Source organism: Amblyomma americanum, chromosome 3, assembly GCF_052857255.1.
Source record: "Amblyomma americanum isolate KBUSLIRL-KWMA chromosome 3, ASM5285725v1, whole genome shotgun sequence".
NCBI lineage: Eukaryota > Metazoa > Arthropoda > Arachnida > Ixodida > Ixodidae > Amblyomma > Amblyomma americanum.
The window spans coordinates 9,342,676-9,365,341 of record NC_135499.1 but is presented as its reverse complement, the minus strand read 5'-3'; the positions used below and the strand labels follow the sequence as shown (position 1 = coordinate 9,365,341).

Below are 22,666 nucleotides of genomic sequence, written 5' to 3'. Positions count from 1 at the left end.
GCTGAAGTAGCTTGCACTGTTATTTTGGAACTTTTGATGCGCAGTTCAAAGCAGAGGCATGTTTGAGGCCTTGCACAGTCTCGATAGAACAGCTTTTAGGGTTCTTTCCAGACTCTTGTTTCCGAACATGCACTGAAAGTAGTACAGCAGCGAGTACAGGTGATGGATTGCAGCAGAATTGATTTTTAAGGATGATGCAAAAGAGACTACCAAAGGGGGCCATGAAATCAACAAGCCTGTCTTTGTCTCAGTCTCTGTGCTATCCATCCATTGCAGGCTGCATAATTCGTTCGTTGGCCTCAGTGCCCGGCCATGCTGATTCTCAAGATATTTCTCTCTTTAAAATCCAACATTACCTTGCAAGTCATCAGAAGTACCTGAAATGTAGAGCTGTAGAAAATACGCATGGAAGTTAAGCTTTGAGAAACCTGCTCACAACTCTTCAGGCAGTCCATCGTTGTGGGCATCAGCATTTTCTGCTGTGTACAAATGAAAAGGAATTCTAGCATATGAATGTTTTATTTTCTGATCATTTTCCAAAATGGAACTTGTTTGGCTGTGTAAATAGTTGGCATCTTTGAGCAAAGGCTTGACCATGGCACCCATCCACCAAGAAGTGCTGGTTTGTGTCCTTGCAGGCATGTCGTACAAGCCCTGGCATCCCAGTTGAGGTCTCCGCACACCTGTTCCTGGAAATTAAGAGTTGGAAACATTTCCATGCAATTTAATATTTTCAATCTGTCCATCAGATTTCATTTGAAGTCCCCATAACGCAAATTGTCACAGAGCCTGAAAAATACGTACACAATTCATTCAGTACTTCAGCAAGATGGAGTGACAGTGCCAAAAGGAGGTAAGAAATAGGTAGCCTCAAAATTTTTTTTCCTTTTGAATGGCACTTTGTAACCTACCTGCCGCAGTAGCTCTGTGGTTATGGCACTAGGGTACTGATCCTGAAGACCTGTGCTCAATCCCAGCCGCAGCGGCCATGTTTTGATGGAGACAAAACTATAAAGGTGACCGTGCTGTGCGATGTCTGTTAAACCGCCCCGGATAGTCAAAACTGAATCTGGAGCCCGCCACTATGTGTACCCACAACCTATGTGGCACGTTGGGGGACGTTCGCCCCCACGATTTGTTCTTGAATGTCGAACTAGAATTATCGACATGCAGTAGAGAATGGCTTTTAGAAACTACTTTTCTGCCAGTTTTTGCATACACTTGTTTGCAGTGTTTCTTGCAATGAAAACTACCGGGGAGCGTGCATGCTTTCTGCTTATGCTGACTATTGTCTAACTGGAACGGAATTTACTGGCAACAAAGTTGGGTTTAGAAGAACTTGTCTAAAGTGAATAAGGGTTCATTCTGAACGGTTTTGAAGGGAATGTATTAGATTAATAGGAGTGGGAACTAAGCTGAGTGCAGAGATCAGCAAATATGTGCTGCAACCGTCTTGGCTGGTGCATAAGATTGTTGGTGGAGGCATTGTAGCTGATTTAGAGCTATATTTCCAGTATGTGTATTATTGGATTCCCAGCTGGACTACAGTGTCAAGTTTCAGCCCAACTGTTCGCTTCATCCCTCGCCAGTTTCTCCACCTTGATGGAGACACTACATGAGTCATGAGAGTTAACAAGCCGACAGCTGTGATGACTGAGTTGGAGATACTTCTGTTTGCCACTTGGTAGTGCAAAGTTTCTGTTCTGCTGAGAGAGATTTTGTACGCCTTAAAAATACCCGAGGTACTTAAATACGACGGCCCATTTTCAGAAATCGTTAATACTCTGCAAAGAACGGTATGCGACCCTTGACCGGTGAATATAAATACATGGTTGAGGGTTAAACTCTCCGCTGTCAGTCGGGAGAAAAAAAGGGAGGGGGGGGGGGGGGGTCACGCCACAAAGTGACTACACTCGCGGACAGCTTTTTGGGGCTATGCTGCGGAAGCACACCGCTAGCTTAAACTACCTCGTGAGAGCATGATAAGAGCGGGGTAGCCTCATGGCTTCCACTGCATAGCCACAAAAAACTGTCCGCGAGTACTTTCAGGACTTTCAGTCGATTACAGAAACGAGCAGCGAACTCCTTCAGCGAGAGCTTCTTCAGCGAAAAGCTTCAGTGATAGCAGTGCAGGTGGCGACACTGTGCAATCCGTAGTTCAATGCTTTTTTTATTTAAGCACTATTACCTCATAATACTAAAGTTTCGTGCTGGTAATTAAAATAACCCATTTTTAAATATGCAGTTATGTTTGCAGCAAAAATATTGCAGTGGTGGCACTACATACTCGTTTCCGCTTCGCTAGGCTTCATGTGTCATGGCTTCGTCATAGCTGCTGTCATGTGTAGTCAAGTGGATTTGTTCAATTGTGCTTTGTGTGCTCCGCTGCGCCAGTAGTATGGTTTTTCGGTCTTTACTGCCGTTACCGGACAATAAAATGACTGCGCTGGAGTGGACGTCACTGCAGCGCCTTCAAACCTTGACGCAAAATGCTTTTCCGGTAAGTAGAGGCAACTGTGCCTAAAAAAAATGGAATAGGTTGTTCGTTAACCCTGATGTCTTTATAACATTCAGTGCGGCCTACCTAACATGAGTGTATGGCGTAGGAACGTGTTTTCGTCGTCAAAACGCTCTATGAAATGAAAACCATGAATGAAAAATGCTTAGTCGAGCGAAGCCATCTCGGGCTATTTTGCAGAGGCTGCAGCAGCAGGATGATCAGATGGCACTTGGGTTTGTGGAGACATCTCCGGGACACGGAGCAAACACCAACCTGACTAAGGATGGAATACTGCAAGAGAATAATGGGCAGCAGAAGGGGAGTGGAATTTGGGCATATTCATGAAAGTATAAACTGCTAAAGGGTCAAACCAGAATGCAAGGTACATTTATGGTTAAAAGGAAAGGTGAGCAGACACCTTGGCCTTTCATACCTGTGAACAGCAGCAAATGCAAGTCTGTCAATCCTTCTCAACCTTATAAATTGTGTCAATCCTCAATTGTGCACATGCAAGGAAGAGAAGGGTATACAAGTGCAGACTAAGAATCTGTGCTTGTGTACCCATGTCATCCTCCCTTTTTCAATGTGTATAGTACCCTCTCTTGGTAGTAATGTATAACAAGCAATATTAATTAGGGGACATGCTAGGGGACATGAATGCGTGCATTGTTGTGTGCTGCTTTAGCAGAAATCGGGACAGTCTGCAGGCAACAGGGCTGTCTTTCTCTTTTATAAGCGCTTGCTTCAGCACGCTCCACTTGACCGTTCGTGGCAGGATGATACGGAGCGCTCGTGACACGTTTCACTCCATTTCGAAGTCTTCTGTTTCCGTTGAGACGAAAGACGGTCCATTGTCGGTTACTATTTTCTTTGGTACGCCAAAGGTTGTAAAAAGGATTCTGCATTCCCTAATTAGGTGCTTCGACTGTATGCTCGCCATTTGTCGTACTTCAAGCCATTTGCTGAATGAGTCGACGGCACGCAAGAACATGCAGCCCTCGATGGGACCTGCGAAGTCCTTGTGAATTGTCTCCCATGGCTGCGTTGTTCTTGGCCATTCTGGAAGCGGTGCTTTCGCCGGTGCCCTGCGGTTTTCCTGACATGGTCTGCATTCCTGAACGACCTTTTCTATGTCTTTGCTGAGACTAGGCCACCAAAGATAAGCTCTTGCATAGGCCTTCATCGCGACGATGCCTCTGTGTCCTGAGTGAAGGATCTTTAGAGCCTCGGGGCGTGCTGCGAACGGAATTATCACTCGGGATCCCCTGAGCAAGCACCCTTGGAGCGTTGACAGCTCAGGCGCTAGCTTAATATAAGCCCGGAAGTCATCTCCTTTCAGTGCTTGCAAATTTCCCTGCTGGGTTGCTTGAAAAAGTGCTGACAGAATATTGTCTTCGCGTGTTAGCTCTGCAATGCGTTGGGACGAGAGTTGGGGATCAATCGCACATTCTAGCATCAGCACGTCGCCAGGAGGGGATGGCTCGTCATCTCCTTGTAGCGGAAGTCTACTTAACGCATCAGCGTTCTTGTTGCGACTGCCTTGTCTGTAAACAAGGTCGTAGTCGTAAGCGGACAGCTTAAGGCACCATCTCGTCATGCGAGGTGATACAGCAAATATTACTGCAAGTCCTTCTCGATCCAGTTGTGCATAAATCCGTTCAGCTTTGCCTAGCGTTCGTGACGCAAAGGCAATGGGCGCTTCTCTTCCGTGCTCGTCAATCTGTAACAACACAGCGCCAACGCCATATGGCGAAGCGTCGCATGATAGGAGAAGAGGCGTTCTTCGTAGTGAGCAAGCACTGTGCAGTCTCGAATTAGCTTTATTAGCTCTTCGAATGCCATTTGGTGCTCATTTCTCCATATCCATTGCGTCTCCTTGTGCAAAAGCGTGTACAGTGGTGAGGCCACTGTCGCTCTGTCCTTAAGGAAGCGGTCATAGAAAGCAAGCAACTGCAGGAATGCTTAGAGCTCCACTTTGGTTTTCGGCACTGGTGCGTCCATGATGGCCTTAACCTTTGCTCCAGTTGTATGCACTCCTTTTTTATCAATCCGGTGTCCTAGGAACTCCACACTGTTGACCCCAAACCGACAATTGTCTTTCTGAAGGCGAAGACCCATATTATCCAATCTTGACAGCACTTGGTACGAAATGAGGTTTATTGCTTGCAGGTGTTGAGAACATTGGACAACAAGCATAAAAATAGTCGATGGAGAAGCATCTCCAAAGAAGTGCGGCTGACCAAGCAATGAGGACTGCAGATGGTCTCAAAGAACCGCCACTACACTGGGCCGCTGCCGATAAACACAGTGCGCTATGATAAGTGCTTAAAGCCACGGGGAGTCTTGGAGGGTCTTGGCCCCCTACCAACATTGAAAAATTCTGAAGCGTCCATGTTAGAATGTAGACTGCATGAATCTGGAGCAAGAAACCATTATTTATTTATTTATTTTATTTATTTATTTATTTATTCAAGTTACTCACAGGCTCCTTTACATTGGAGCATTGTGTGAGTGGGGCAGTACATAGAAGTTAGAGGACAGCGCAAAAAAAAACACAAAATAACAGGACAGAAGAAAAACTTTATACAATAGTTAGCAAGAGGCACTCAGAAGAATACAAATAAAGTAATACAACACACAATAATTACGTGTTTCAAAATGTGGCAACATGGAAATGGAACACGATTTGACAGAGAGGCTAAAAAGTGCACAAGTTAGTTCACACTAAGCAGCAATAAAACATTTTTCGCAAGAATACACAGAACTGAGACAACTAGGCGAAGATTGCGGTTATTTTATCACGAAATGTAGCAGGATTTCTGGTATTAGTAGCATCGTCAGGAAGGCTGTTCCAATAGTTAATGGCACGTGGGAGAGCAGACATGTTGAATGCTTTTGTATGACCAAAAATACGCGTAAAGCTGCTATAATTATGGAGGCGATGAGATGTGCGACATGGCCGTGACAAAGGTAATGTGTGACTGTGAAGACTGAAAATCATTTTATGAAATAAGCAAAGAAGGGCTACGGTACGACGTGATTCTAAAGACTCAAGTGATAGCGATAACTTGATCTTAGTGACGCTGGAATGCCGGTTATAATCACGAGCGATGAAGCGTGCAGCACGGTTCTGTATAGATTCGAGATTACGTGTTAGATACGCTTGGTGAGGTGACCAGATGGGTGATGCAAATTCTAGTTGTGGGCGGACAAACGTCTGGTAGGCTAGTTTTCGAGTGTCAGATGGTGCACCATGAAGATTACGCTTTAGGTATCCATGGGTTCGTGAAGCCTTAGCTGTAATTTTATTAATGTGTGTCGACCAGGAAAGGTTTCGATTTAGGTGAATGCCGAGATATTTATATGAGGACGCTGTTGTCATATGATTACTGCTGAGCGAGTAGGTGAAAGAAGAGTTTGAAAGTTTACGGCTGAAAGTCATTAATTTACACTTATCAGTGTTGACCGGCATTAGCCACATGGAACACCAGTTTGTTATATGGTCTAGATCTTTCTGTAAAGCCATATGATCGGTTTGATTAGAAATTCTGCGGTAAATAATACAGTCGTCAGCAAACAAACGGATGTTAGAGGTAATGTCGGTTGGTAGATCGTTAATATATATTAAAAATAGTAACGGGCCCAGGACACTGCCCTGGGGAACACCGGACGATACTTCAGAGAGAGAGCATGAACAATTATTTATACTGGTAAATTGTTTGCGAAATGAGAGGAAATTTCTAATCCATGATAGAGTTAATGAGTCGATATTTAAAGCAGAGAATTTGGCAATTAAACGACAATGTGCTACCCGATCAAAAGCCTTAGAAAAGTCGATGAAAATGCAATCAGTCTGTTGGTTATCATTCATGTTAGTCAGAACTTCGTGCGTAAATTCCATGAGTTGAGTATCGCATGACAGTCCTTTTCTAAAACCGTGCTGATGAGGGTAAAAAAAGCGGTTTTGTTCAAGGTGCTGCGCAACATTTGAAGCAATGATATGTTCTAGGAGCTTACATGCAATACTGGTTAAAGATATAGGTCGGTAGTTACTGATGTTACTTCTGTCTCCGGATTTGAACAGGGGGATGACTTTGCCTATTTTCCAATCAAACGGAAGTTCACCTGTAGAAAAAGACTGCTGAAAAATGTGATACAAGATTAAGCTGCTCGAGTTTATAGTGAGTTTAAGAATTTTGGCGTTGATTCCGTCAACACCAGAGCTAGTGGACATTTTAAGGTTTTTGATAAGTGACGCGATGCCTTCAACAGTTAATTCGATGGGGGTCATATATCTGTAGTCGACTTCGGCGGTGGCAGGAATGTTAGAAAGATCTTCATGGGTGAACACTGAAGTAAAATAATTGTTAAAGATAGTCGCACTTTCTTCGTCAGTAATGAAATTTCCGGTATTGTCCTGTAGAGCGATTTGGGTATGAATGTTAGTTGGGGATATTGTACGCCAGAATTTTTTAGGGTTGTTGCGCATAAGGGATTGAAGATCATGAGAATAAAATTTGTCTCGCTTTACGAACGGCACGGCAGTATTGTTTTTCGCAGTCTTTCTGTTGCAGTTTCAGAGAGGGAGATCCAGATTTTTTCATTGCTTTAAATAAGCGCTTCTTTTTATTCTTAATTGTGCGAAGTGACCTATGATACCATGGCTTAGAAATGTTGACCCGAAATGAGGTTTGTGGTACGTGAGCAACCATTAATGACAGCAACTTTTCTTTAAATAAGGTCCAGTTTTCATTGACGGTACGGGAAGAGAAAGTGGAAAGGTACGAGGAGCAAAATTCTTGCAGACCAACGTTAAGAGCTTTGCAATCAGCTTTTTTATAGTTGAAGATGAGCATAGACGTTAGATGCCGCGTATGTGATGGAATGCTAACTGCAAAATTAAGAATCAGATGGTCACTGAATCCCTCACTAGTAGAGACGATGCTTGAATTGTCGGGGCATGAAGTCAAAACAAGGTCAAGAATATTCGTTCCGCGTGTAGGTTGGTTTACTAACTGAGTTAAAGAAAAATCTAAAGTTAAGTCGATGAAGTCTTTAGAACAGCGAGAGTCAGAGGTGAGGTTAGACCAGTCAATGTCCGGGAAATTGAAGTCCCCCATCAGAAATATATTAGCTTTAGGAAACTTGGTCCTTATGGCACTGAGGTTATCGCGCAAGTGAGATATGAAAGCAGCGGAGCTATCTGGTGGTCTGTAACATGCACCTATTATTGAATTAACGAATGATGACGTAATGCAGATCCATATAATCTCAAGGGGACTGGGTAAATTAACAAGATGAGATGCTATACGCTTCTTGACGGCTATTAGGACACCTCCTCCTCTTTTGTTTTCTCTATCTTTGCGGAAGATTATGTACTCGTTGGTATCGGGCAGTACCTCAGTGTCAGAAATATCAGGATTAAGCCACGTTTCAGTTAATGCTAAAATGTCACACTCACTGTTATCCAGGTATGAACATAGTTCAACACGTTTGGGTAGCAAACTACGCATATTAGTGCATGATAAGTGTAATCGTGATGGCGTGTGATTACGACAAGTAGAGTTTGAATGATCGATTGTACCAGCTATCTTTTCCCTTGTGAGCTATCTTGTAGATCGAATGACGCTCCCAGATGCAACATCAAATACGAAGGTGGCGTCACCGATGTGCAGTCTGTCTACGCTAAGTTTATACGTGGCGTTTTGTGACTTCGCAAAATCAAGTAGGTGTTTCCTTGATATTCGTGTTTTTAACGAAAAATCTTCTCGTACAGCATAATTTGTATTCTTGAATTTGGGCCCCTTTTCCAGAACGAGCTGTTTGTCTTTGAAAAGTGCAAATTTAACAATGACAGGTCTGCATTTGCCTTCCTGGTACTTCCCGAGGCGATGTGCGCGCTCTATTTGAGACGGCTCGACTGTTACACCGAGGGTTTCCGAGCATAAGTTTATTACTTTTGTCTCAGCGGATGACCAGGTTTCGTCAGAGGTGTCAGGTAGGCCGAAGAAAAGGAGATTGGAACGGCGTAGACGGTTTTCGGCGTCTTCGCAGCGCGATTTGATAGACTTTAACTTGTCCGAGATTTCGAGAGCAACCTCGGGCGCCTGAACTGGTGAAGCACTACTGTTTTTTAGAGCAGCAGTGTCCACCTCTAGCACCCGAATTCGAGCTGACAGCTGTCTCAACTCGACATCAACGGACGCCTGCCAATTCTTTAAAGCGCGAAGGTCGTTGCGGATATCATCCTGGCCTAATTCAATTCTTTGCACAGTTTGCAAGACAGTTGCTAGAACTTCATCCGCTCCCGGGCCAGGATTCGATTCAACATCCCCTGACAGAAGCAATAGGATTCTACACAGCAGGTCTTTTACAAACTTGTCACAGTTCATGAAAGCAACAGACCACTCACTGGGGCACAACACCACAATAAGAAAACGATTGTCGCTCTTTACGCGGCAGTAGGAGCAGTCAAGGTAACTGACCTGAAAGAGCAACATCGGTGAGCGCTCCATTGCAGTCGTGGTGCTGTGCCCCAGCGGGGCGCGGTGAAATGGCGGTTGATATACTGTGCATCCTGTGGTGATAGCGTCGACACGTGTGGTCCATCCCGGTTGCCAGCAGAGGCGGTGGCAACTGTCCAGAAGTGGCGACCGCTTCCAGTTTTCGCGTCCATCATGCCCGGTAGAGCTCGCGCAGGATTTTGCGGACTGTGCCTCCAGAGACGCGCCGAGAAAAAGGGCCACCTGAAAGAGCAACATCGGTGAGCGCTCCATTGCAGTCGTGGTGCTGTGCCCCAGCGGGGCGCGGTGAAATGGCGGTTGATATACTGTGCATCCTGTGGTGATAGCGTCGACACGTGTGGTCCATCCCGGTTGCCAGCAGAGGCGGTGGCAACTGTCCAGAAGTGGCGACCGCTTCCAGTTTTCGCGTCCATCATGCCCGGTAGAGCTCGCGCAGGATTTTGCGGACTGTGCCTCCAGAGACGCGCCGAGAAAAAGGGCCACCTGAAAGAGCAACATCGGTGAGCGCTCCATTGCAGTCGTGGTGCTGTGCCCCAGCGGGGCGCGGTGAAATGGCGGTTGATATACTGTGCATCCTGTGGTGATAGCGTCGACACGTGTGGTCCATCCCGGTTGCCAGCAGAGGCGGTGGCAGCTGTCCAGAAGTGGCGACCGCTTCCAGTTTTCGCGTCCATCATGCCCGGTAGAGCTCGCGCAGGATTTTGCGGACTGTGCCTCCAGAGACGCGCCGAGAAAAAGGGCCACCTGAAAGAGCAACATCGGTGAGCGCTCCATTGCAGTCGTGGTGCTGTGCCCCAGCGGGGCGCGGTGAAATGGCGGTTGATATACTGTGCATCCTGTGGTGATAGCGTCGACACGTGTGGTCCATCCCGGTTGCCAGCAGAGGCGGTGGCAGCTGTCCAGAAGTGGCGACCGCTTCCAGTTTTCGCGTCCATCATGCCCGGTAGAGCTCGCGCAGGATTTTGCGGACTGTGCCTCCAGAGACGCGCCGAGAAAAAGGGCCACCTGAAAGAGCAACATCGGTGAGCGCTCCATTGCAGTCGTGGTGCTGTGCCCCAGCGGGGCGCGGTGAAATGGCGGTTGATATACTGTGCATCCTGTGGTGATAGCGTCGACACGTGTGGTCCATCCCGGTTGCCAGCAGAGGCGGTGGCAACTGTCCAGAAGTGGCGACCGCTTTCAGTTTTCGCGTCCATCATGCCCGGTAGAGCTCGCGCAGGATTTTGCGGACTGTGCCTCCAGAGACGCGCCGAGAAAAAGGGCCACCTGAAAGAGCAACATCGGTGAGCGCTCCATTGCAGTCGTGGTGCTGTGCCCCAGCGGGGCGCGGTGAAATGGCGGTTGATATACTGTGCATCCTGTGGTGATAGCGTCGACACGTGTGGTCCATCCCGGTTGCCAGCAGAGGCGGTGGCAATTGTCCAGAAGTGGCGACCGCTTCCAGTTTTCGCGTCCATCATGCCCGGTAGAGCTCGCGCAGGATTTTGCGGACTGTGCCTCCAGAGACGCGCCGAGAAAAAGGGCCACCTGAAAGAGCAACATCGGTGAGCGCTCCATTGCAGTCGTGGTGCTGTGCCCCCACGACTGGTGGGGGTTTGAACATTTCGTCGCTATCATTTTCAAAATTTCGTTGTCCTTTTTAGAAAGAATTATTAACATTTTTTATAGAACCAGAGACAGCAAACATACAAAGTGGCAGCACTACACAAGGGGGGAGGAAAAGGAAAACCCTGAACCCTCACGCTACGTGTCAGTCCAGAGTTGGCCGCTCAGCTCCAGGCTACAAAACGACAACCAACTCACTGGCGGAGGATGGGGATTGTTTGTTTAGGCACTATGTTCACATATGTGGATGCGAATAAAATATGCTCATATCGCAATATTTTTGCATAATTTTTTGCACATAACTTCTGTTTGTTCTAGTGATCGTGATTTATGCACATAAAAGAAAAGATTGTTCCTTCAGCAGATTTAATTGGTACCTGAAGGGGATACTATATTGCAAATCAAGATTCAGAATAATCATCAGCAGCAACAGCCTAAGTCCACTGCAGGTGAAAGGTCTTTGCAATGTCTCTCCAATTAACCCTGCCCTTTGCCAGCTGCAAACTTCTTAATCTTATCTGCCTACCCAAATTTCTGCCGCCCTCTGCTATGTTTACCTTCTCTTAGAATCCATTCCGTTATCCTTAAGGACCAGCGGTTATCTTGCCTTCGCACTGCATGCCCTGTCCAAGCCCATTTCCTCTCGATTTCGCCGAGGATGTCATTAACCCGCGTTTTTCCCTCGCCCATTCTGGCTGCTTCCGGTCTCTTAACGTTACACCTTTCATTTTTCTTGCCATGGTTTGCTGCGTTTTCTGCAATTTAAGCTGAACCCTTTTCGTTGGCCTCCACGTTTCTGCCCCATAGGTGATTGCCAGTAAGATCTACGAATTGAGGGATATTGTTAAATTATAAGCCAGTTTTACATCAATTTTCTTTTCTGCTATGTAGAACTGTGGCATGTGCTGTTAGAAAGCAAAGACTGTATTGAGAAATATAGGTTTATCACTACATCGAGTGATAGAAGTTGTGCATGAGCGATGGTTTTGCCTACGAAATGTGTCCTGAAGCTTAATGAATCAGTTGGTAGTCAGCACCTGTCTTGTAATTTCTCATCCTCCACGCCATGTTTGTGCCATTTCTAACAGGTCAAGGATAAAGCAGCTTCTTTTTTTTATTACAACAAATTCGCTGCACGACGTATTGCAAGAAGCACCCATAGATGGTGCCAGCCACACCAGGAGCAAATACTGAAAGCACAAAACATCAGGCAGCCATGCGCACCTCGATTGGCGGCCGAACTATTTGATGCAACCACATCGTCACGGATGTTTCACCCCAGTAGCCATTTTTTTGCTAAGTAACTGATTACTACCAGTAATCGATTACACAAGAACAGTTACTGAATTACCCAAAACATTACCGTTTGAAAAATGCATTCAGTTGATTACACAACTGCGCAAAATCTAATTAATTACAAGTAATCAATTACAAACAACTCCGGCCGATTCCACAGCACATAGGAGTTTTCCAGTTTCGCCTCCACTGAAATTGGCCACTGCAGCAGAGATCAAACCCGCAACCTTGCGATCAGCAGCTGAACGCCAAAGCCAGTGTGCCATCACAGCAGACCCAAAGGAACAGCTGTCAACCAAGAATGTACACTGCCCGCAAGTCACAACAATGGCACCAGCCATTGCTGCTGTCGCATTACAAACATGACCATACATTTTTTTTTCTGTCGCTTGCATTGCTGTGCCATTGCTGAGGGCTGATTTAAGCGCCCAGCTCAGTTTTCAGTGCAGAAGAAAGCTAGGGAAGGCTTGAATCTGCACAATACACAATGAGTGTGTGTATTGGTGCTTTTCATATCTTAGAGCTCCATTTATGTTGATATTTTTCCCATATTTTATTTATTTATTTATTTATTCAAGTTACCCCTAAAGACCCTCCAGAAGAGGGTATTACATAGGGGGGGGGGGGGTTACAATCATAAGTAATCGCGATACATTTCAACAAGTAAGTGTAACAAAAAAAAACGCTAATTAAAACATAAGGCATCACACAAAGAAAAATTGAACACTAACAAAAACAGCAAACATTTACACATTTCCGTCACAGCGAAGAAGCTCTTGGAATTTTTTATTGTCAGTTTCTGTGGCGATGACTGATGGCAAACTATTCCATTCAGTGATAGTACGGGGAATAAATGAATTGGCATAAGACGATGAATGACAGTTTACGCGTTTAACTTTGAAAGAATGATCACGGCGTGGAAAGATTTCCAAATTAACAAAATGGTTCATTATGAAAAATTGCACAATAGCCAACCAGGTGTTTGAGTTAGGCCCACCGGCAATTTTAAAAGACAGGCACTATCACGTAAGATACCTTTTGTGGCATAGTAATACCAGTGTTGGCAGAGATCAGAAAGCAGGCTAATGAATTCAACTTGTAAGCTGGTTACTTAATTTCTGATAGATAACTTTGTAGCTAGCAATGTTAGGCACATGGTTGTAAGTAAAAATTAGTAGTTGGCTGTTTGAAACAAAAATTTGTAGTTCGCTGTTAGTAATAGCCATCCATTTAGAGGCAAGCACTCCTGCGAAATGCTAGGGGGCTTATGCACTGTGCAATGTCAGAGCACGTTTATGAACCCCAGGTGGTTACAATTAACTTGAGCCCTCCACTGTGGCGTCACTGATAGCCTGAGCCGCTTTGGGATGTTACACACCATAAAACCATATGAGTTAGCAGAATATTAAGAGCAATTACTTTTGGCGGCGTGGTGCAAATGTTCTCACCATTTATTTATGTCTTTTGGTACCGCAAAAAACCCCAGGAAATGCCGTTAGGGGTGGTTTGTACAGAAATTAAACAAAAAAAGACCACATTCTGCACGATGCCAACATCAAGATAATAAATACAAATTGAACATGGGCAAACAGCTTGCAAGATCGAAATGCAAAGCACTCAAATGCTCCCATGCTTAAAAAAGAGAATCAACAAAAGATAAAGGTGCAGATAAGACCTGAATAAAAATTTACTAAATAATAAAAACTCCATACTAAAACAAAGCACAATAGATGAAGGTTGGAGCAGAAACATATACAGAAGGTAAGTCGGAAGATTTCAGCGTATCTTTGGACTTAAACAAATCTACTTTATTTTATTTCTATTAGATTAATTAAAGAAATAAATAAAAATCTACGATTACACCTGCACAGGGAAGGCCGTTCCAATCTTTTGCTGTTCACATGAAGGAAAACTGCACAAATGCTTGTTTTTGGGCATTTTTGACTGTTTTTGTGACGAGTTGAAAACTGCGAGTGTTTGGGATGGTGCTCATCACGAGTGAACAGTAGAATTGATTAAACACAGCTGAAATGGCTAATTTTCACAGTGCTTTAATAAGGGTAAGCTGGATCGGTTCATTTCGGTTACACGAGTGTAGGATGAACAACTGGAACAGACAAATCTAGTGGCACAATTTTGGATGGTTTCCATACTCTCAAAAAGGTACTCTTGATTTGGGTTTTGTGGCTGCATATTCTAATTTAGAGTGCATTGATGTGGTGTAGGATAGTAATTTTACATGTGCTGGGGCACATTTCATTCACTGAGCATTGAAGGTAGCCCAGGATTGGCTTGATGCTGAAGCGTGGTTAATGTGTGTTGGCCATGTAAGATCGTTAGAAAGGCATAATGCAAGATATTTGTATGTTTCAGTAGCCCGAAAACGTGAGGCATAGAGAAAGTACCTATGTATGATTCAAATGCATCAGCTTAGACTTGGTGATGTTTAAAGACCATTTTTTAGACCAATTTCCTGCTGCTAATAAATCACATTGTATACTAAGGCTGTCTTCATAATTACTTATTTCAGCATTAACTACGCAGTTTGCAAACAGGCAAATGTTATTGTTTATGCACCGAGGAAGATTGTTAATGAAGATAAGAAAGAAGGGGGGGGGGGGAATCAGAAGACATTTAAATACACTGGCGGAACAAAGCAACAAGGCACTGCGGGCTCAGCAGCTATACTAGAAAACGATCGCTAGTCTTCTTAGTAAAACTGATTCACAAATACACACCTGTATGAAAAAGGCGAACAGTGTCAAACTGTGTGGCATGGCTGCACAGCTGCCGAGCCCACATGGCGGTGCCCGATGAGAATGGCCTTTTGTACCCAGCAGCAATGCTGATGTCGTTGACCATGGGGCTTGCTTGTTGCTGGTGAACGAGGCAGCAGTGATGCTGTATCCGTTGGCTTTCCTTGAAGACGGCGGGCATGCACCCAGCTCAAACTAGACAATATGACCACCGCAGGCAATCCCGGCCCTTATGGGGACTGCTCCACCAGGTTGTAGTACAACGGCAGCAACGATGGCCTGTGCAATAAAGGCGAATGGTGTCAGACTGCGCGGCATGGCTGTACAGCTGTCGAGCACACAGGGCAGTGCCTGATCATCACCGGGCAGTATGCGGTGCATCGTTAAAAAATTGCACAGCTATGGACTGCACACAAAAATACAACAGCAGTAGTGTGAGAACAGTACTTTTTCAAAACTGAATCGAATGCTGCGTCTGTGTTCTTTCTTTCTGTAGTCTCGTGTTCCAGCGCTGTTTCATTCCAGCATCATGAACCAACTTTGCCTCTTTTGCAACAAATTTAAAACTTTGCAGAATTTTGCAAATAATCACACAAGAATAATAGTGTGAATGATGATCCATAACAGCGCGACAGACGAGACAAAGAAGAGGAGACACAACACACAGCGCTGACTCACAACTAAAACGTTTATTGGCTGCCAGCCAGTATAAATACTGGCCTGGTGGCCGGGAAAAAGATACAAGCACGCTTGACTTGCGTGATATCAAAACATCGCCAGTTCATCAGGCACGTGTCAACATACAATAGTCATCAGTGCAAAATATCACCCCTACAGCAGGCACGAGTTTTCATTCACAATCAACGTAGCGGGTTTCCTTATCCGACAAGGCTACAGAGGGAGTGCTGATACACTGATCTGAAGTCCTAGCTATCAGGTGGGCTTCCATTATTTCCCTAGTTAGCGAGTCGCGGTTCTTACCTAATACAGAGCATTCCTTGTAAAGGGGAAAACAAGTTTTTGAGTCGTCGTTGTCTTTCTCGTCATCGTCATCTTCGTTGTATGTTGACACGTGCCTGATGAACTGGCGATGTTTTGATATCACGCAAGTCAAGCGTGCTTGTATCTTTTTCCCGGCCACCAGGCCAGCATTTATACTGGCTGGCAGCCAATAAACGTTTTAGTTGTGAGTCAGCGCTGTGTGTTGTGTCTCCTCTTCTTTGTCCTGTCTGTCGCGCTGTTATAGATCATCGTCAGCACCAACTCGCCCAACAACTGGTTTTGTTAAAATAGTGTGAAACAGTGATATGCTAGCACCAGCGTTACAACATGAAACCATGCCTAGTGTAAGTAATGGCTACAGTGCCAAAAGCCAACATTGGTCTCCACTAGGGGGTATGCAACACGTAATATTAACTGAATGACAACTGTGCTATACTTCTGGAATTATTGTACATTTGGGCACTGGTGACGACACTGAAAAAACTAGTGCCTCAGTATATGAGAAAGGCATGAGCTATGAACGAGGCACAGCCTCTGGAACCAGAGTTTCAAAACAAGGTTTGCTAACCTGCCTACACCTTGCCGTATCACCCAATGCTAAATGCAGTGAATGAGCATTATGAATAGTGCCACAGAACTGGACCCCATCTAGGTGCTGAAACGCCAACCTGCACAGAGCACTTGCAGCAGCATGCTGTGTGGTGTTAGGAGTGCACCCCGTCTTTGAAAGAGTCGTTGAAGAAGCCTTGCTCATAATAATTATAGGAAAACTATGCATAATCTTTAGAACATATTCGATTCACTGCTAAAATAATATGTGCATTTGCACTACTCCTGTCTAGAAGCTGATAAAACTATTACCTACAGCCAGCTTCAAATTTCCAATTTTAACCACGTATCTAAGGTGTAACAGCTGGAAATGAAACTATCAGGAAAGCAGGTTTTATGATGCCAGTGGTTTTAATATGACAAAAATGATGTCCTTCAACCTAAAAAAGCCTGTTCCTGAAAATTACTGCCAGCCTTTAGACTTATGCCTTACAATTATAAGCTACTGAGAGTAAAGCAAGAATATTTGTACAAGAATTGACAATGATTGTCTATATAAGCAAAAATCTTTGCTATATCAGTGGCTTTACTATATCAGTTGTTGGAGATGTCCTTGGCTTCAAGACGTTATTTGGTAATTAACTGCCTACTTATTAACCACACTCTGTATGTTTATAAAATAAGGACTCAGAAATGCCTTCAACGTTAATCTCATCGTCCCTTTATGTCGTAATTATTTTCAGTTTTGCATTTCATGTTATCAAGTTTTCGATTTCATTTTCGTCTTGTAGAAGTGCAGCATTTGTACAATTGCAACATAGCTACGAATATAACGAAAGTTTGATTCCATTTGAAAAGAAAAGCTTTGCGTGAACACGCGCCCTAAGTGTCATTTAAAGGGGCTCTGAAACATCTTTCGAGGAGAGCTTATCAACTCGTTCAATCACTGCATTGGGTCGTCATGAATACCTAAGCCCGATAATACACTTCTACATGCAGCTGAGAACCCACAATCACACACGGAAGTTGGCGAGCCCTTTCCGGCGATTTTTTCACGCTCACACCCTCCTCCTCACATGCACCTGTATATAAATGCTGAGAGATGGCTCTTGATTAGGTTCTTTCAGGTGTCAGGCAGCTACCATGGCCACAGCAAATAAGCCGCATAGCTCTGGCGGGTCAGCAAGCTCTGCCCCAAGCGGTAGGGCCAGCGGAGGAACACAGACCTTCCAGCGTGCAAAAAATGACGAGAGGAGAGGGAAAGGAGCAAATAGGCTGAAATTCAGATTTCGACTACAGATAATAATGTTTCTACAAAGCGCATTAAAAATATTCTTGCTGGACGATATTCGTGAAGCGGCGTCGTTTAACATCCCAGGCATACCGCAACCTTATCACAGCCCCTTTCAGAGCCCCTTTAAGAGAACAGTTAGGAAGCGTGTGCGACACAGTAAGGCGCAGCAAAACTGTCCGCACAGTGTCGCCGCACCTCTGCTTCTTGGAGCCGCTGTCTCGTGCTTCGCGCTGCCCTAGTAACCTTTGCCCTTTTCTTCCCGTCACTAATTCTCACTGCACGCTTATTCTGTTTCCTTCCTGAGCGAGCCGCGACATGCTCTATGTTCATAGTCAGCTTTACTTTTTAGTGTGAAAGCACTACTTTACAAGGTCAAACCCAACCAAGAATCTTGTGGCATCCAACCTTGAGGCCACAGAAATAAAATAAATATTGCCGAGACTGGGTTTCGAATTTGTGATGGCGTGAACAGATCGCCATTGCCGGCCACTGAACGACAACACTATGCTATTCCCTCAGCTGATCACACCTCGTATTAAACTACAAGACACTGTCGGGCTGTGCAATGCACATCGTTGCCTTCATCAACCTCAATCTGTGGCGCAAACAGATAAGATAACCTGGACCAGAGCTTAACCTGAGTCTAATACCGTCGCCAAACGTACCGACGACCCAGCAAAGCAAAACCATGAACCAATCGGGCTAAATGCACGTCTTCTTGCACGTCTTGCACGTCTTCTTGGTTTGACTATGTTGAAAGTCAGAACTTTTTTTGTTTTGCAGTGTGCACCGCACTTCGCCTCGCGATCCCAAGGCCTTGAAAAAGTGGCCTTCTTCTCGTAGCTCTTGAGCTTGGTGGTGAAAGCCATCAGGTTGTTCAGGGTTTGGACATCATTTGGGCAGAATTTGATACTGCCTGTGTTGTGAAAGGTTCGCCCGACTGTTTCTCTCAGTACCCTTTCCCACTATAGGGTCGTAAGCGATTGTTTTCTACATGGGGACTGCACGAGCCAGAATTTTTTTGGACATATTTGCTATTGGATACACACTTTGCATATTCTAAAGTTTCTTTAAAATTGTTTCTTCTTGAATGCATGTGTTTCTTTGCAAGTTTTGTTCAACTGTTACATAATGCCTGGGTTTGGCAGTAGGATCTATTTAAACATTTTAACAAAAGTTCAAAATGTTAAAAAATGAGCAGGCTTCTTTGTAAGTATTGCATAAAATTTTGCAACTGTTCTTGGACTAAAAAGTTTATAGTGAAAACCAAGAAAAACTGGAGCGACGCCTAAGCTTCATCTTTAAGTGTAGAACGCGAGAGTGTTACAAATGTGCTACGTCAGAGATTCATAGATTGCAGGGAGGCCTCATACCAGTCCTGGTGCAGTCGTGCAGTAGTCGGGCAATGCACCACTGCCCCGGCAGGTGGCAGTATCTGCCAATGGGGCCAAGTTAATTCAGATATAGGTTTCATTAACATGCAAGGTGGCAGGAATAGACTGAAATGGGAGGAAATAGAAGAACAGTTAAGACAGGAGGAATTAATGGTATATGGTTTAGCGGAAACACATCTTAGAGACATGGAGCAACCACCCTGTAACCCAGACTACGCATGGGAATATTGCAATAGAACAGAGGGCAGCAGAAAGGGAGGTGGAATTGGGGCATTCATTCATAAAAGTATGAATTTTCAAAGGGTTAGACTGGGATGCAGGGAACATTTATGGCTAAAAGGAACAGTGGCAGGCCAGCAAACACTCCTTGGCTTTGTATACCTGTGGACAGGGGTTAATGCCAAAGAGGAAAACAGGAAAATGTTAGAATGTATTGCAAGCGACATTGATGAGCTAGGAGGACAGGGCGAGATAATTATATTAGGCGACATGAATGCACACATAGAAGACCTGGATGGGTACACGGATTCGACAGGAAGCATGCTGCAGGACATGTGTGACAGGCATGATTTAGTTGTATGCAACAGCACCGAGAAGTGTGAAGGGCTCATAACATGGGAGGCGGGGAGTCTGCACTCGACGATAGATTATGCACTAATGTCACAGAGGATGTATAACAGATTAGGGGTAATGAGCATAGATGAAGATGGTTCCAGAAGTCTAGGTAGCGACCACATGCGTATCAAGTTGAGCTTCAGAAGAAAAAGCAATGTAGGACTGAATCAAGATAAACAATCAGGGGGAAATTTTTACTCAGAAAAGCAATTGGAAGTAGCAGCCAAACAAATAGAGAAAGTAATTTTTGAGGATAGTGAAACAGAATGGACTTATACCAAATTAACTTGATTACTGGAGCTAGAGCTAGCTAAGGTGGGAGTAAAGCTAAAAGGGAAAAGATGCAAACCCAAGAGTTGGTGGGATGAGGAGGTCAAGAGGGCAATAGAAAAGCGCAAGGAAGCATCCAGGGAACACAGATATTCCAAGAAGAGGGGGGAACCAAAACCCGAAGTAGACAGAAAATGGGATACCTTCATAAAGTGTAGAAGGGACGCATCCTATTTGATTAATGAGAAAATTAGAAGAAAGGGTGCCCAATGGATGTCAAAAGTAAATAAAAAGGATAGAAAAGCAGCCCAAAAATTCTGGAAACATCTAAATGCAATGAGTAATAAAACTAGGCTAGAACAAAGGTTTATTGTTACAGATGAGGGTATTCGACTAGAAGGGGATGAAGCAATAAAACACATAGGAACAAGGATGACGGAAAAATTTTCAGCAAAGCACGTGGTACATAATTTATCGAAGGAGGATAGACTGGTTACAGCAATAGCTTCACTTGAGCAAGGAGAGTGGGAAAGGGCTGAGAAGAAGGTTCCTAGTGGCACATCAACAGGACCAGATGGTATCCCGATTATGTTGATAAAGAAGTTAGGACCAAAATCCAAGCAAACATTAATACAGGTAGTGAATAAAATGATTGTGGATGAGAAAGTCCCCGATGAATGGCGATTAAGTAGAATGAACATGATATATAAGGGAAAGGGGGACAAAGCAGACGTAAGTAACTATCGCCCCATAACAGTGACATCTGTGGTTTACAGGGTGGTGATGCAAATTATAAAGGATAGACTGCAGGCTTGGGTGGAGAACGAGGGGGTGCTAGGGGAACTACAGAATGGGTTCCGGAAACAAAGGAGGTTGGAGGACAATCTATTTTCATTGACAGTGTATAGAAATTGCGGAAAAGGAACATAGGCCCTTATTGCTAGCATTTCTGGATATTAGGGGAGCCTATGACAACGTTACTCAGGAGCATTTGTGGGACATATTGGGCACATTGGATGTGGAAAATGGAGTAATTAATCTTTTAAAAGATATATATAGAGGTAACAGAGTGCTCATAAAATGGGAAAAAAATGTATCAGGGCCTGTAGAGATACAGCGGGGGCTTAGACAAGGATGTCCTCTGTCCCCTTTGTTGTTCATGTTGTACCTGCAAGGTTTGGAGGCCAAGCTAGAGGGGAGCGGACTAGGTTTCAACCTATCTTTTTTCAAGCAAGGGGAATTGATTAAACAGACATTACCGGGACTAATATATGCGGACGATATAGTGATAATGGCTGACAACAAGAAAGACCTGCAGAAGTTGTTAGACATATGCAGTACAGAGGGAGATAGATTAGGCTTCAAGTATAGTAAGGAAAAATCTGCAGTCATGACATTTAATGAAGAGGGCGGCGAGCATAGAATACAGGAGTTCGTGCTAAAGGTAGTGAATGAGTACAAGTATCTTGGGGTGTGGATAAATAACAGTGTTGAGTATCTGACAGAGCATGAAAAATATGTAATGAATAAAGCTAGTAGGAATGCAGCTGTCATGAAAAATAGGGCACTGTGGAATTACAATAGGTATGAGGTGGTAAGAGGGATCTGGAAAGGAGTCATGGTCCCTAGCCTGACCTTCGGGAATGCGGTCCTGTGTATGAGGCCAGATGTTCAAGCAAGGCTGGAAATTAGGCAACGGGGAGTAGGGAGGTTAGCTTTGGGAGCACATGGCAATACACCAAATCAGGGGGTACAGGGTGATATGGGATGGGCGTCTTTCGAGAGCAGAGAGGCTAGCAGTAAGATAGCATTTGAGGAACGTTTGAGAAGGATGGAGGAAAAGCGGTGGGCTAGGAAAGTTTTCAGATACCTGTATATAAAGAATGTTGACACGAAATGGAGAAAGCGAACTAGAAAATTGACAAGCAATTATCTGGACAGCAGTAAGGGGGCAAATCAGCAATTATCGGTTAAGAAAAAGGTTAAAGGAACAGAGAGAGCTTTGTGGAAAACAGGGATGCTGACGAAATCGGCACTAGAAACATACCGGACCTTTAAACAGGAAATTGTCAAAGAAAATATCTATGATAATTGTAGGGGAAGTTCTTTGTTGTTTGAGGCCAGGACTGGAGTTTTGCGGACTAAGAAGTATAGAGTCAGGTACCAGGAGATAGACACTTTGTGCATTGCGTGCGGAGAGGAGGAGGAAACGGCTGAACACTCGATACTTTTCTGTAAAGGGCTTCACCCTACAGTGGAAGGCAGCGGGGCTGACTTACCCAAGGCATTGGGGTTTAGGGATAGTGAAGGGAAAGTGGATTTTAAGAGGTTAGAAGTAACCAAGCGAAGGTTATCTGATTGGTGGCTAAAAGCAAGACAGGAGTAAAATTTCACAAGACATGGCTAGGTGGCTTGAGCCACCGCCCGATGTAAAGGGTTCAGCCGTATCCATCCATCCATCCATCCATCCATCCAGCCTGTGCGACCCAGGTTGCTCTGCCTAGCCTGCCGTGAGCCTTCCTTACAGGTCAATTATAAGTGGTGGCAACCTGCCGCGGCCGCCAAATTGCTGTGATAGCACGTGCAGTGACCACTTATTTGCTGCAATGCGCGAACTAGGGAACACAAGATACTGTATGGATATTTATTTAAATTTTTTTTTACCGTGGTATAAACGCCCATATTTTAACATGATAGCGTTAAGGGTCCCATGTCGGAAAAAAGCCCATGTCAAATAGAGATATGAGAACTGAAATCCTGTGCCCTTGCTATGCACCACACAGGGTAAAGATTGCATCGCAACCTTTACCCTGCCCACCTTGGCAGGTGGCATTGGATTGGAAAACGTTTATTGTCAGTAT

The 22,666-nt window shown here is 44.6% G+C and overlaps 1 protein-coding gene and 1 long non-coding RNA gene across 3 annotated transcripts in view; one reads left to right on the top strand and one right to left on the bottom strand.

Annotated features, from left to right (window-relative positions):
- LOC144124443 (uncharacterized) overlaps window positions 1–14,963 on the top strand; it is a 48,651-nt gene extending 33,688 nt beyond the window's left edge. The window contains exons 4-5 of one of the 2 annotated variants that reach the window (XR_013313170.1): window positions 639–702; window positions 14,899–14,944. Coding sequence is in view for 1 of the 2 variants with exons in the window: in XM_077657100.1 (XP_077513226.1) it covers window positions 639–702; window positions 14,899–14,939 (105 nt within the window). In the remaining variant the exon portion in view is untranslated. Of the gene's footprint in view, window positions 1–638; window positions 703–14,898 lie in introns of both variants that reach the window. The other variant, XM_077657100.1, reaches the window with a different exon arrangement.
- On the bottom strand, window positions 501–14,951 carry LOC144124444 (uncharacterized). The gene is made up of 2 exons (XR_013313173.1): window positions 14,664–14,951; window positions 501–689 (listed from the first exon to the last, which is right to left on the bottom strand). It is a non-coding gene; the product is annotated as an uncharacterized LOC144124444 (long non-coding RNA).
- Window positions 14,964–22,666: the final 7,703 nt, after the last annotated feature.